The 16069-nt window shown below is 40.4% G+C and overlaps 1 protein-coding gene across 3 annotated transcripts in view; it reads right to left on the minus strand.

Moving 5' to 3' along the window:
- Positions 1 to 16069, minus strand: part of PCCA (propionyl-CoA carboxylase subunit alpha) — a 294840-nt gene that overhangs the window by 104669 nt on the left and 174102 nt on the right. For 2 of the 3 annotated variants that reach the window (XM_084279588.1, XM_084279587.1), the window contains exon 19: positions 11287 to 11389. In XM_084279588.1, coding sequence (XP_084135714.1) covers positions 11287 to 11389 — 103 coding nt within the window. Of the gene's footprint in view, positions 1 to 11039; positions 11158 to 11286; positions 11390 to 16069 lie in introns of those variants that run through there. The other variant, XM_084279589.1, reaches the window with a different exon arrangement.

Consider the following 16069-nt stretch of genomic DNA (forward strand, 5'->3'; position numbering starts at 1 on the left):
TACGACGAGCTTAATAGCCAGACGTACATCTGTCCCACTGGTCTCGTATAGATCTATTCCACAGATCTCCGACTTCTACCAATAGCCAACACTGATACCCAATGAACTCTCACGAACAAAGCTATGTTTTCTTAATAATAACAGTTGTATAAACATAAGGTCTTCTCAGTTAAAGGGAAACCAACATCAAAAAGCAGTAAAACATGGAACCCTAAACCCTTCTTTCTTTGAAGAAACACGTTTGAAGCGAGGTGTTTCTAGTTATGGGTGAGCGAAATGAGAATTCAGCTGCAACAAACGGACATCCAGTCCGTATGAAAGACTAATTAGATCCATCTGAGAAGCTGTGTCTAAAACTGCTTCACATATTTCAAAGGAAAGCTCTTCTAGTCTATCTTTTGAGAAGACTACATCAAAACATTTAGTCACAGCTGACACACATCTATCCACTACAGCAGCTTTATTTTTCATAAGCCATAAAAGCTACATTAAAGTAATGTTAATAGTCTGGCTTACTTAAAAATTAAATTAAAGAGGGGGGGAAAAAAGCAGCAAAGAAATGTAGAGCTAAGAAAGCAACTCAAAGCAGCAACGACCTTATACTTCCCCCCTATGCTAAAGCATCAAGAGATCCCAAAGTCGAGTGTCATACTGAATAGTAAATGTGCTGAGATCTGCTCAGAGAGCGGAATTAAAGATGAAACGCCATCCAGGAGCTCCAGAGTTAACTATGGCTTTTGTGGTAATAAGCCAGGCTCTTAACGTTACATTAGCATGCTTTCAAATGTAACTATTGCCACTGCAGGTCCAGCAGGAGGAGCTCACAACATTTTTTAATCTGTTCATTCTACAAATTTGGGGATGGGAGGGGGTTGGGAAGTTGGAGGGGGGTTTTCAAGGCTGGGAGAAGTTGGTTGGCTTTTTCTTTCCAGTTTCGTTGGTCACAAAATCAATGGTAAAGGAAAGCATCCAACCGATGCTCGTGCAAGCACGGGTTTTGGAAAATAAAAGCTAACGATAGGAATATTGTGGTGCTGGATCTGAAGTGTGCATGGCACACAAATGGACTGAAGGTAACACCCATGCCCCAAGGACTTTTCAGCCTCACACCAAAAGACCAGAGAAGGACTGGAAGGGTGGCAGGACACATTAAATGCTGTTATGTCAGAAACACAGCTTTTTGAAGAAATAAAATGGTATGCTACGGCTCCGTATCATTACAGACTTTACTTATATTTCAAGTTTACTGTACACTGGAATTCCTGGTATCACTGGATCATGATCCATGTTAGAAGTGACCATTTTCACACCACAGAACTTCATCCCATGAAGCCACCTGTGTGGGTAAAACTCTTCATTAAGTAATTGCAATTTAATTATTGTAAAACCCCTAGCTCCTTCTCCACCTTCTAAGCAATATGCTTTAAAACATAGTCTGATTCTAACACAAGGAAAATCAAAATCCAAACTGACCATGCTTGCTTTTAAAATATTTTATATTTTAGCATTTCAGACCTTTCATTGCATTTTCTTTTTAAACATTTCTCGTGGGCTATGCAGCAGTGCCAGCTCATGTTACTGTGAGCTGTGTAGCAGGACTACAAATCTTCAAAAACTACTCCAACCAAGCTATTACACTGCCCTGACACACAGGGGAGAGCACATTTAAAACTATGCAATTCCTTACTTTTCAGATGATTTTCAGTTCTCAGTCTTGTAGGTATTTTCTCTATACACTTACAAAGTGCTTCTCGAACAAAGTAACCTGGGACACACACCAACAACCTCTCCTTACAAAGCAAACACACACCGACTGTACCAGTCCCTTACACAGAGCTACCACTAAACTGGTCTGGTATTCAAAAGAAACCAACCCACACAATCCAGATAGAATCCAGATTTGCTCTGCTTCGCTTTTGGCTCAGTACACAAGCATCCACATACAAAGATTATACAGGTACACTTAGCATTTCCCTAAGCATTTTTACCTCCACCTCACCTAACGTGCCTTGACATCTAAATTCTCTGAGAGACTCGATGCAGCAGAGTGGCAACACACACCAGAAACACCGAGTTCACAACAAGATCCCGAGGCCAAGGCCACTTTCATTTAAAAAACACAATGTCAGCAGCCACAGAAATGTAGCAATTAAAGCACTTGCCCACAGAGTCAGAACACAAGGATCACTCTCCTCGGATTGAAGGGTTCAAGTGCACAGTGCTTGTCTCTCAGGAGAAACTGTCCCCACCCCATCAGCGATGGGACAGCCCCTACCCTTCCAGCACATCTGTCACTGTACAGAGAATAATGCAGGGTCTGTAAAGCCACCGAGTCAGACAACTAGTAGGAGCACTACTACAGCCTAGTGAGTCATCTCATCAATGCTTATAAATATCTGAAGGGTAGATGTCCAGACCACAGGGCTGGACTCTTTTCAGTGGTGCCCAGTGACAGGACAAGGGGTAACAGGCACAAACTGGGACACAGGAAGTTCCATCTCAACATGAGGAAAAACTTCTTTACTTTGAGGGTGACAGAGCCCTGACACAGGCTGCCTGGAGAGGGTGTGGAGTCTCCTTTTCTGGAGATACTCAAACCCATCTGGACACAATCCTGTGCAGCCTGCTCTAGGTGATCCTGCTTTGGCGGGTGGGTTGAACTAGATGATCTCTAAAGGTCCCTTCCAGCCCTGACCCTTCTGTGATAGCTGTAGTGCTTTGCAAGGGTGGGAATCATGGGCTCTGCTCTCAGCACAGGGCTAGCTTATGCATGCACATTAAAATGCCATGACACAAAACACCTACATCTTACAAACAGAATTGAGACTAAACATAAGTACACAACCTCTAGAGCAACAGTTCTATAGGTATACAGCCCACGTAAGTTCATAAGGAAGAGTTTTGTTTGCACAACTGCACACATACTGCAATAGAGAATCTGTATTTTACTTACAGAGTAGCACACCACTTGGAAAAAGGCAGGAAAAGTTTTCTGCTTACAGGTCTAAGAATCCTCTAACCTATTTGCCTCCTTCACCAGTACCTTTAATACATGCACTTTCCCTTCAAACTAAGGAAGAACACTGGAATAACAGTGTATTTTATTCCATACATACAATAATATAACATTCCAATAAATAATAATATATATTTATAACCAGACAAACTAGAAACATCTTCACTGACCACTCCTGGGAGGATGCACTAATTTGTATACCTACTGCCTACACCTCATTGCTTTAATTCCCACAGGTACTTGCTTTTCACCCCTGTTAATACAGCCCTCCGATTTCTTTCACATGACCAATTGGTTCTATATTACATGCCCAAACCATACCATAAATGTAAAATACTATTAATAATCCTGGTATTTTATTGATTCTCTTAACAAGATTATTAATTTCATACTTACAGGGCTGGGCATTATTATTGTTCTACATTGACTGCTGGAAAGACAGAACTTACTATGCAGTCAATTATGATCCAGGTCCATTTGTGTTTAAGGAACTGAATTGCCAAATTTGCTTAAAGCAACTTACTGTATTGCTGCTCTGATTTTACATTATACTGTGCCTTTTTGCACTTGATGCTTTGCTTATTTCAGCTGCATTTGTTTTAGTTCTGGGGTGATAGTTGTTGTTAAGCATTTTTTTCCTCCTCAGAAGACAATTTACAAAACAAAGAAAATCTTTCCCGAAGTAATTTTGAAATCAACTTACCCCTCAGTCATAAAATTTCCAGCAAATTAATACAGCAGAGTTCTCCTAATTAGATGTTTATTACATTCTAATTTGAAGTCAAAGCTTAATCATAATAGATATACATGAATTCACCAACTAAATTAAAGCATAGAGATAACTACTTATCTACTCCATGCCAGTGATACAGGGTGCATTCAAATAACAATGATACTAATGCCTCAGATTTGTATTTTGATGCTCTCCTTTGTGTTCTATACCATAGGTTTTCTCTCACAAGTATTAAAATGTACACAGGCCAATTTTCCACCTCCACAGATACCTAATAAATTCTTCTCATGAAAAAGATAGGGAATAAGCACTACTTCTTCCTAAAAAAAAATATTATAAACATTGATTAATCAATTTCTCAGTGGGCTGAACAAAATTAAATTTTTCATAGACATTTTGCGTCTGTACTTCCTAATTTGAATTTATTAGGAAGTGATCCAATGTTTTGTGAAAATGGTAATCTATTCTGGTAGCAATCTGAAAAAAGTAACTAAGCTTTCTCTACTCTTCTTATTCAGCATTTGACCTACACAGGTCCCTGTGGAAATATATCGAATTTCCATTTACTCAAAGTAACTTGTGAGCTATTTCACCTTACGCCTTTTAAAAAAAATAAACAACTTTCATTCACCACAACTTCAATGATAAGAAGCTACTTTATAACTGAAAACATCTGGAAATTCTTTGTCAACTGAACAGATGAGAAGATGAGGATAAGTGGTCCGGGAAGGCATGCATCTACTACAGAGATGCAAGAACCATAACAGAAAAGGCTGTTTTCAAAGATGAAAAAGGAGAGTAACAACAATTACTTCCAGAGAAATCACACAAATCAGCAATACAATATTCTCAAGACAGAGGATTCCAGAGGATCGCAAAGAATGAGAAAACGGATTGTGCCACAAAGGCTTTCAGGGATGCAGTTTATTGCCTAAAATACAGCTGCAAATTCCTTGTTGAACTAAAATTAGGTCCTCAACCTACACACAAAGCAATGAACTTCAAATGAAAAGAAACATAACGGTATTTGCATCCATGTATGCTGCAAAGTGTAACTACTTACTGCAGGTATCCGTCATTTGAGCCTTCAGATTCATCCGCTGCTTTTGTGAAAGCAGAGATGTAGACAAAAAAAAATCAGGACAACCCAATTCCTTTTCTACCACCTCCTCCACCACAAAGATACCAACACAAACTGTTTTTCAATTGTCTAATCCAAGTGACATACGTAAAAGAAAAATAAAACTGAAGTGTATTGAAGGAAGGAAGGAGGGTGGTTTTGAGCAGTGAGATGATCGCACTACAGTCACATAGTTACTTTCATTCTTTTGTTGAATTAAAATTATACTGAATGTACTGAACTTTATTATTGTGTACTGGTCCAATGTATTTATGTTCTCCCTCACTTAGGCCACTGACATTATTTTTATTATACATTTTAAGTGTATTACCTACATGAAATCCATCCACATTGCAGAAGGTTGGTTCATGACTGTCCATGTGACCAAAGTCGTACACACACCAGTGGCTAAGGAGCTGCTCACAAGGCAGCTGGGGAGGGAAGCTCCCATCCAGCACACTATAGGCAAAGGGATTCCACACTGGCTCTGAGAAGCCAGGAATGGAAGTCTAGAATACGCAACAAAGCCAGCATCACATGGATCCAGACCATCCTTGGTAGATGACATTTGGCTTTCAAGGGTTAGTTTAATACAGTGCAGGGAAAACATACAGCTACCAAGATGGCAAGGGCACAAAGATGATCAGAGGGCTGGAGCAGCTCCCCTGAAGACAAGCTGAGAGAGCTGGGCTTGTTCAGCCTGGAGAAGAGAAGGCTCCAGAAGACGTCAGAACGGCCTCCCAGTACCTGAAAGGGCCTACAGGAAAGCTGGAGAGGGGCTGTTCACAAGGGCATAGAGTGATAGGACAAGGTGTGATGGCCTTAAACTGAAGAAGGGGGGATTTAGATTAGACGTTAGTAAGAAGAAATTCTTCCCTGTGAGGGTGATGAGGCCCTGGCACAGGCTGCCCAGAGAAGTAGTGTTGAAGGCCAGGTTGGATGAAGCTTTGGGCAGCCTGGTCTAGTGGAAGGTGTCCCTGCCCATGGGAGGAGGGTTGGAGCTAGGTGGACTTTGAGGACCCAAACCATTCTGTGATTTAGTGTAGGTTCCTATTTGCTTTTGTCTCTCCCACCCTTTGGTACTCAGCAGAACACTCAAGCTTTGTAAAGAAACAAGAGGCTCCTATCTTCATCAGCAAAACTGGATCAAGTCTTTGTATCAGTTATAAAATAAATGCATTTCATAGCCAGGCTAGCAATCAAAAATGGCAAGATGAAAAAGATTCCTGTCTGAAATTGAAGTAAACAAAAGATTCCAGAGTTTGGTGGCAGGATGCTTCTGGGCATCCTGTTGCTGTTTTACATTAGTGTCACATAAAGGAGGGTATTCTTCCTTCAAATTCTATTTTAGCAGTAATCTTGATTGTAAGATCTTTAACTCCATTGATGAGAGGAAAAACTTTTAAGCATAAGAATACTAATCAAAGCCCAGAATCTGACCATCTGTCTTCCAAAGAACTAAATGGATATATATGACAAGCAGTTAGCTTAAAGATTCTTCTAGCACTTCATATATAGGACAAAGAACAAAGAAGAAAAGGATAAAAGGCATTCACATGAATTTGAGTTGGCGAGTTCTTGGTATACAAGTAAGCAGATCTCACTGAAGTTGCTAAATTTTAATTCTCAAGTCAGATCATTAAAATCTCTTAATTGCCAAAGTGTTTGTTGTTGTGTTGATAGGGTACCACCAGAAACAACTGTCTGGTACTGAAAATTCTAGTACACTAATTTAATACAAACTTAAGTATCAGCATACACACTGCTGGCTCCAGAACAGCAACAGAGCTACTTCTACTTTAAAAGAAAGAACAACAAAAAAAGGGGGAAAAAAAGAAAGAAAAAAAAATCAAATTATGATTCACAAAAGTTTTTAACCTCTACTGGAAACGCAAAACCTAGTATTTTTGTCTGCACTGCTTCAGGCAAGCAGTATTGCTCACACTTGACCACTTATCTTTTAAGTCCTTCAGTTTGGAGAAGCAAGGACTCCAAGGTGGCCTAAAGCCAGCTTGCATCAAGGACCTCTGTTACAAATAAAGCAGTTAAAAACAGATGGTTAAAAAAACCTCAAAATCCTGAGAAATAAAGAGCAGCAAAGAGCAGTTAACACTGCACGATTCATTAAGATTCTCATGATAAAGGAAGAAAGCCACAGATGACCCATAGACCGAGATGCTGACGAATGATCTGCTCGCAAACAGCGGGATCCATGGAGAAGCCTGCTGCTCACACTCCCTGCGCAGAGAGCAAAGCACTGCACACTGTGAGGTGGTGAGGTTTCGGCTGGCAAGAGGAGAAGAGTTAAGGAAAAAAGAAAGGAGTCACTGTTGGAAGAGTCCCAGTGGTAAACAAAGTAAATCAGGATGCGAACACTGCTGCTGCAACGCACAGTTTGCAGCGGGAGCAAACTTCTGAAGGGGAATGTGAAGGTGGCCCTCCCACTGGGCTATCTAACTGCACCACAGATTCAGCTATCTTTGTCACAAGCCACAAGGGGACACAACCCACAAAGTCAGGAGCCCGTGTCACACCAATTTAATAGCAAAAAGTAAACGCAGAAGTTCAAAAAGTGAGGCTTGTGTTTCCGGCAACAAAGTTTCAATAAAGGCAGCTTTGAATTTCCCCATCTTTTTTTTGATGGTGGATTATACCTCCTGATCAGACACATGATTTCTCTTTCCTAGTCTTTGACTTTGCTCCTTTGAAGATTTAGGCAATTGTTTTTTCCATTGTAAAGCTTTGAATAATAATTTGGATTATTTTGAGATTGCGTTGGATCTACTACATTCTCTTGTCTGCAGCACAATCACATGAGAATCCCATCAATAAGAAAATTACTAATAAAGAATAACATGCCCTCTGCTACTTTTCCCATAACAATGAAAAATAAGTGCAGCTCTAAACAACCCTGGTATTCAAAAACAGGTACCTGCTTTTTAGAAAGCAAGTTAATTTTAATAAACTATACCTTCGGGTTTAAATGAGACAGATCTCCAGTCACAGTGAAGTCCACCTACCATGATTTATTTCACCAGCTAGGGAATTAAGTGTTGAAGGCCAGGTTGGATGGGGCTTTAGGAAACCTGGTCTAGTGGAGGATGTCCCTGCCCTGATCTTTGAGGTCCCTTACAACACAAACCAGTCTGTGATTCTACAATTCTATGAATTTTCTGCATAAAAATAAATAAGGATTTATCTCTCCCCAAATAGATAAGGTTGGTTAGGATAGAATCATACACAAAACCTGTGTCACCAATCCCTCTGGCTCAATCTGGGGAGACTGAGCCCCTCTTCTTACCCAGCTGTTAGAGGTAACATAGTGCATGTCAGGGATGCAATATTGCTCCCCTCCCCACCCCAATGGGATTCACACTGCTAAATCCCTCAGCACTTTCCTTGCTAAAGAAAAAGCAGCAAAGGCAGCCCAAGCAACTTTTGGAAAGATAAAGGAATTTACCAAAAAAATAAAAGCAACAAAAATAAGGTTATGCTGAACTACTACTTCTCACCAGACCAACCACTCAATCACATTGCTGTTAGCATTTGACTAAAACTGAAGGAGTTGCCTGGCTAAACCAGGCTCACATCAGCTGTTATACTCAGAACTGTGGCAGGACACCAGAAATCTTTAGCAGTCCCATTTAAACTGAGACCCAAGTCTGGACTGCAGTCATAGATAGGCAGAAGTGTGCTAAAATGACACAGCAGCAGGAACAGCATGGCACGCTCAGCACCCTTTCTCAGAAGACATATACGATGCAGTTTACAAGCAGAATCCAGGACTGACCCACGCGCAAGGTTGTACATTCAGTCACCTTCTCAATAGACAGAGACAAAAGCATCAAGGGATGCTTAGGCCTCCTCTGCCTGTAAACTTTTTCCTGGCACAAAGACACACCTTTATTGAATTTAACTAAGCAATTACAAGTGAGAGCCTAGGTGACTAAATGAAACCGAAGTAAACCACTCCAAAAAAACACATATGCGTGCACACAGATGTATATACCCACATAATTAAACTCCTAGTTTGGGAAGGTACAGCTATGGGGATTAGATTTCTGCAAAAGAAAGGGCCAATGCAACACCCACAGCCACCAGCAGCCACCCTGTGTCTTCTTCACAGCAGCAGGCAGTTCCAGGCTAACCGCTGGTAGACAGTGATGTTGCAGCAGAAAGGTGGAAAGGCTGGGTGACAACTACTCCTGGGAAGGCTTCCACCACCCAAAACAGTGCCAGTCCAACTCTAAATTGGGCTGAAATCTGGCAGAGATGTTTTGTTGTTTGAAGAATGGGTTGCAACCAAGTTCACAGGATGCCTGTTAGGGCCATTTTATAAATTTAATTCAGTAAAAGAAACCACACACAGGCATGGCCTTCACTCCTGAAGCACCATTGCACAAGCAGGTTGAGTGTCCCAGCCACAAAGCAATGCTATGCATTAGGTACCAAGCAAACAGTTGCTCAAGACCTCCTAGAATTCTTTCTAAAAGAAAGACCACAACTAATATAACCACCTTCACTTTATTTCACACTCAAAAGTAGTACACTCACAAGGGAAAATTTTTAAAGGTCCTGACCACAATGACTGATCCTCTCCATACCCTTTTATACTGCACAGGGAACAGAAAGCACCCCATACTCTCATATTCATCATGAGTACACGTAAACTACAGCGTGACAGAGGTAAAGCTAGTATTAAAAAGAATATTTGTTAGGCATCTTCTTGCCCCAGTTAGGCCAACAAAAAGATTGGGAAAAAACCCCAGACCTGCTTTCATTACCATACTTCATGTAAGTGAAAATAATGACCAGTTTCAACTAAAGATCATCTCTTTTACATGGAGATTTCAGTAAATTTTAGCAAAGCAAGAGCAAAACACTGAGACAATGTCTTCGTATATTAATATGAAATATTAATTTCAATGTCCTTTTAAAAAAAAATCTCACTATTCTGACTGCAACATAGATGCGAACATCATGACTATAAAAAATGTCATGGAGCAGATCTTGCAGAAGTTTCTGCAATGAAGATCTGTCCCCCGCACAGTGCACTGTTGAGGCTGTATGGCTTTAGGCCCCTCACCACAAGAAGGACATCAAGGTGCTGGAGCATGTCCAAAGAAGGGCAAGAAAGCTGAGGAAGGGTCTAGAGCACAAGTCTCCTGAGAAGCAGCTGAGGGAACTGGAGTTGTTTAGCCTGGAGAAGGAAAAGTAGGCTGAGGGGATATATTAGGAAATATCTGAGGGCTGAGGTGGGACGTAAGGAAAAATTTCTTCACCAAAAGGTTTGTCAATCATTGGAACAGGCTTCCCAGGGAAGTGTTTGAGACACCATCCCTGGCGATATTTAAAAGACCTGTAGATGCGGTCCTTAGAGACACGGTTTAGTGTTTACAGTTGGATTTGATCTTAAGCGTCTTTTCCACCTTAAATGATTATATGATTCCATAAGAGTAAACAGCTGTAAGCTAGGCAACTTCTGGGATTCCTCATGGTTCTGTTCAATGACTCTAAGAAGAACTGACTTCTTTAGACCCTTTTGAAGACTTCTGCCTAAGAGTCAACAGATACTATACAAGTCAGCTGTCTATTTAAAAAAAAAAAATAATCCCAAACCCAACAAAACACAACAAGACCAAAGAAATAAACAAAACCCAAAAAGCAACCCCACACACACACACTAAAAAACCCAACCAACCAAAACTGGTTGTGGAATTACCATCACATTAGTTCCCTCTGCACATCTACGATCTCAATACTACAATTCAAGTAACTTGTGTCTTGGCTTTGTCCTACTGAATGCAGCATTAACATTCTTTTACTGTCTGTCTGCCTTTCACACGCTGACAACATGAAGTGCTTATGTAACTGTGTTAGAATATCTATAAAAACAATAGTTTATACACACGTAGCTGAAGTGGCCTAGAAACATCTTGAAACACTGACATTTTACGATGACCACATATGGTTTTACCACTGAGGTGCTGAACAATTCCATTCCAGTACGATTACACATTCAACTTCCTTCCTTGGTTCTTTGATTTATTTTTTTAATCACTAACTTCAGTTTGTGTCGTTTTTGTTGCCATTGCACTTGCTTTCTTGCTCTCATGTATCTACAATGGAGCGTAAAATCTTACTTCTAAACAAGACACCAAACAAGGTTATTAATTAGGAAACTAATTTAATAAACAAATAGATACAAAAAATGTTCCACAGGCACGGGCAGAGAGAACTTTGTACTCTATTTAGGCAACAGTCTTGTATTGCAATTCAGAGCAGTACCTGCAAAAGACAAAGCAAACATCCACCTACATTTGGTCACTGAACAGATAGAGAGAACTGCGGTAGGTGTCAAGAATAATATGCATTGACTCAATATACTGAATTTCTTAGAAAATGAGCAGAACTTACAGAAAATGATGTGCCATCCTTTGAAACTGCAACTGGGTAAATTCCATCTTCTAGACGCACAGAGAGCTCCCAGCTACTTCTCTTTGATTTTGCAATAGGAATTCTAAAAAAGAAACAGACAGAAGAAGAATTTTTAACAGAGATTTCATGCTTCTCCCATTTTAACCAGAATCTCTTGCCTCATAGGATGGTCATGAGGGATATAAAATATCATTAATCTGTGGACACAGTTGGAGAGCATACTTGAAAAAAAAAAACTAAATACATTTTTCTGTCAAATGGCACATAAGGAGAAAATACACTCCGCTCTCTTTCTAGATTTGCCTTGACACACTGGGTACGCTGATAAAGTTAGAGGAGACTCTTGAATACAGCCGGCACTTGCTGCAGAATTAGCTCAAACAGGATGAAAAGCAGATGAGAAAGTGGGTTGGCAGGAGAATAGCAACAGTGATAGCTGGAGCATTCTTTTTAAGGGCAAAATATAATCACTATTTCATCTCATTCGCAGTAAGCCTTAATTAAAGGCCAATTACAGACAAAAAAAATTCAGCCAAACAAGTAATACAAGTAATTTGGTAATTAATATACATTTTAGAGTCATCCACAGAGCCCTTCAAGCAAACTGAAAAAATAATGATGTATCATCACAGCCCACATGCAGGATTATACCTATTCCTGCCGCATTCTGAGGCTGCACCAGCTATCAGGCAATACAAGAAACATGAATCTTTTCAACTTCAGCTTAAAGAAGCACACCTGACAGCAAAGAAATGGAGACAGGCTCCACTCTCAGAAGTTCAGAGTGAAACAAGTAATTTCCAGCTATTTTATTTAAATCGATATTTGATTTCAGTTTCCTCATTCTAACTTCACAAGTCTCTTCCACTTGGTTGTAGCAAATGGTGTCCAAATGTATGCCACATCTTCTTCTGAGGAAGGGATGCCATATATAAGCATGGGCAAGAGAAGGTACAAAGGTAGAATTTAAACTCCACTGAAACATAGACACTAAGGGAGTGCTCAGGTTCCCTGGGGAATCAACAGGGAGAAGCACCTGTGAGGCCTCCAGAGGCCACAGGAGGAAAAAATAATACACTGACTTCCTGAGGATTTCTACAATTACATGAAGAAAGTTGTCTTTTTAGATACCCAAAATGCTAACAAGTACAAGCTCAGGTATCTAATCAGGCAAGAGGTTTCCAAAATTATGCCTTGCAACGTGCCTGAAAAGGGGAATGGAAACAATAAATATATTAGCTCAACAAGGACAGGCGTACTTATCAGTTACTTCTGTATAAGGCGTAAGGCCTACACCAGATTTTGTCCAACACCTTAGCTCACCTCTATCACTACTCGCAAAGGCCATTAAAACAGATACTGAAAATAACCCCTTCCCATACTAATGATGCCCAAACATTACCTTTTGCATTTCATATACAGCAACAATTGTCAAAACAACAAATCTGAGCAAGTATCTATGGCTCATTGGGTGCAATGCTCAGCACCTTGTCTTCAAATTCCTGTATGTCACCAAAACGTTTAGACTGGCTGATAGGAAATGTGACAGACACGGGAGTTCCTGAAGCAGAGGAACAGGAACTTCCTGCACAGGTAGCAGACAGCAGGCTGAGAGATGTTTTCATTGCACTTCCTGGCATCCAAGCACCAATAAGGAGGAATGTAGAGGGGGTTTTGGCAGGGCCTGGCTGGATCCACCATGGTACTCCACTAAAACAACCCAATAGCATTTAGTGCTTTATAGAAACTTCATGTTTCTTGTGCAAGATGTAAGACCTTATCTCAAACACTGCTCAGTAGACCCGCTTCACTGGTGGCACAAGATACCTTATGACCTTTTTGGCACAGCCCCTGCTTCTTATTGCATTTGGCTGGAAATGACCTCATGAAGCTGGCTGCTGGCCATCAAAGGAAAGACAGTCTTGTTCTCCAGCAGGGATTATTTTTATTTGGTCCTGTCTTGCTGAGCTTTGTCAAGTGTATCTCCAAACAGGATGCACGCCTCTTGAAAGGCATGACTATGATCACAGATTTGCCTGGGTTTGAAGCAGCCACATAGGCATGTGCAATTCCTCTCTCTGCAACACTAGTGGTCAGAAGGGCACGGTCGAGAGCTGCATCTAATACCAAGTACATGGCAAGATGTACATCCCTCCTAGAATTGCTAGATCCTTCTGCACTGGGACGTTTCTCAGCTTTGCTAATCAAACACTTGTGGCTTTGTAACTGCAGCCTACAGTTACACCAGCTAAGCAAGATGCTTACATTAGCTCAAGGGAATCCTTTTTCTTCGCTAAATCAAATTCCTTTTATATAAATTATCTTGTAGTACTAGACTTTATTTCAACGGATTCAGAAGGGGTTTTTTATATTAGTATGGATCACAAAGTCCAAAAGTAAGAATCAAAGTCCAAGCTCAAGATAGGGAAAGGAAGCTGCACAAGTCTGTGAACTACTTCAGAATTGCACAAGTTTCTATCAGGCTATGAAAGAGGTGGGTTTTGCTGTTGTTTTGTGGGTGTTTTTTTTTAAATGTCTGAGAAGCCCCAGTGCATGGGAAATAATCTCTGTTCTTGGCCAAGGTTGCTTCCTTATCTGAAAACTTTTCTAAGTCCTCCAAACAGAAGACATCTGGAACTCCTGAATATATTTTCCAGTAGCTCATAGAAAACTTGCCAAACTTCTGGCTCTTTTCAAAAATGTATAACATTTAAAATTTTACATACTGGCCTGCAATCTGACATATTCCACTTACAGAAAAAATAGTGTCATTTTTACCATCATAAAAGACACAAAAAATTTCAGCTGCTTCCCCTCCAACACTAGATTCAGAATCCACACGTTCATAGGACTCAACACTCTCCCTTTCTTCTCCTAGTTTTAGTAAATGTTGTATCATCCAAAAAAAAAGTCCCCCAAACTTTCTTTATGTATAAAAATGACCAGCTGCAGGAAAATAAGTAAATTTGGCAGCAAGATGAGCACCAGGGGAAGCAGGACCAGAGAGCTGTGCACTGTTGTCCCTTGCCAGGAGGCATTAGGCAGAAGGAGGAGAGAGCAAAGGCTGCACCACAGGCACAGCAGCAAGAGGCGAGTGGAAGAAGGGCATTGCATACTCCCTCCATACAGACAGGGGCAGTTCTGGACCTCTCTACTCCAAATCACTCTCTAAAAGGAAATACCACAAGCAATAAGGGCACATAGGAAGAGCACAGCAATGGCCAGGCCCTAAGTCATAAAGACTTTACTCTATAGCACTGAAGTTACAAAAACGTGTGAGAATAAAACCAGCAGCGTCTGCCCGCTCATTTATTTATCTTCAATCTCTGTCACTGTTTGCTCAACTACAGAGGCTGACACGGTCCAATAATTTATTTCATACCTTGCACAGTGTATTATGTCCCCTCTACCCCCAACTGCCAGGGAGTGGGGGGAGGGGGGATACTTTATAACAAGGCAGCAATTACAGCTCCTGCTTTCTCTGGAAGTTTTCAGTGAGGAACGTGGACAACTGCTAAAAAATTTTAGATCGACAACACTCACTGTGCTCGTGGAAAACAGACACTGGTTAAACCATTATCTATTCTAGTCAAAAAACAAATAACGAAAGCAAACAGACATTCACAGAAGCAAGTCAAGTAATAACTCTGCCCCAGCCCGTCCATTTTGATTGCCATCAACCAATCAGATAGAAGGAACTCGATAAAACTACAATTTTCTGCAGTTTGTGGCAAATAAACTCCCCTCTCCCGATTACTGTTGATGATGTAATGAGCTATGATAAATGTCACCAGCTCCTAAAGGGTCAGGAAATTGAGTATAGATTTTTTTTTTTCTTACTTCCAATTCAAAATGTGAGTTTTAACACTGGGGGAAAACAACTTACAAATTCTCTTTACTCCTGGTATTTTTGCTGCATAATACTTTACGTGAACAGAGAGAAATCCCAAACTATGGTAACAAATTCTCCCCTTATGAAAGATTACAAGCATTTGGAAACCACATTATATGCCACTCTATCTAAAGCTGTTTTTCAATTGCGCAATTACCTATTCAGCAGTTAAATAAAAGTGAAATATTGACTTAAAACAATGTTAATGGTCAAAGAATCATTAAGAAATCCTTCATCATAACTTTCACAGCAGGTGGCCTGTAAAATGATCAAGAATAATGTGCTGGATTCTGTAGCCACCAAGGTCAGTTTCTGCATACAAATCTTTGCAGGGGGAGAGAAAAAAAAAAGACCTTCAGAAAGTGGGCCATTCATCTGAACCAAGTTCAGAGAATTTCCAGCACTGTGAAAAGATATGTTATGCAAGCACATAGATGTATTCAGTGGGGGTAGACTGAACCAGCTACATGGAGACTACAAAGGAGCCCTCCCATGGCTCATGAATAAGTCGAGGAAATGATCAGAAAAAAATGGAGAGATGTTTAGACAGATGGCCCACTTAAAATGCCTGGGACAGGGCATAAGCAATTTTAATGAAACTTTAGATCTACCATATAAATTGTTTCTTATTTTCTCTGCCCTCCCCCCAAAAAACTCAAGAAAGGCAAATAGAAATTTAACAACTCAAACAAGAGTCTATCTCAGGGCATAAAAAAAGGAAAAAGGGAAGTAAAACTCACACTTTGGAGCATTATTGGTTTAATAAGTTCATATACAAAGAAACATCCTTCACAGAACCTTCAACTATCAGATGAATATAAAAGCAGGGAATGGATAGATTAAAAGAATTCTAAACAGAAGTGTACTGCC

The sequence above is a fragment of the Gallinula chloropus genome (genome assembly GCF_964237585.1).
Source record: "Gallinula chloropus genome assembly, chromosome: 1".
NCBI lineage: Eukaryota > Metazoa > Chordata > Aves > Gruiformes > Rallidae > Gallinula > Gallinula chloropus.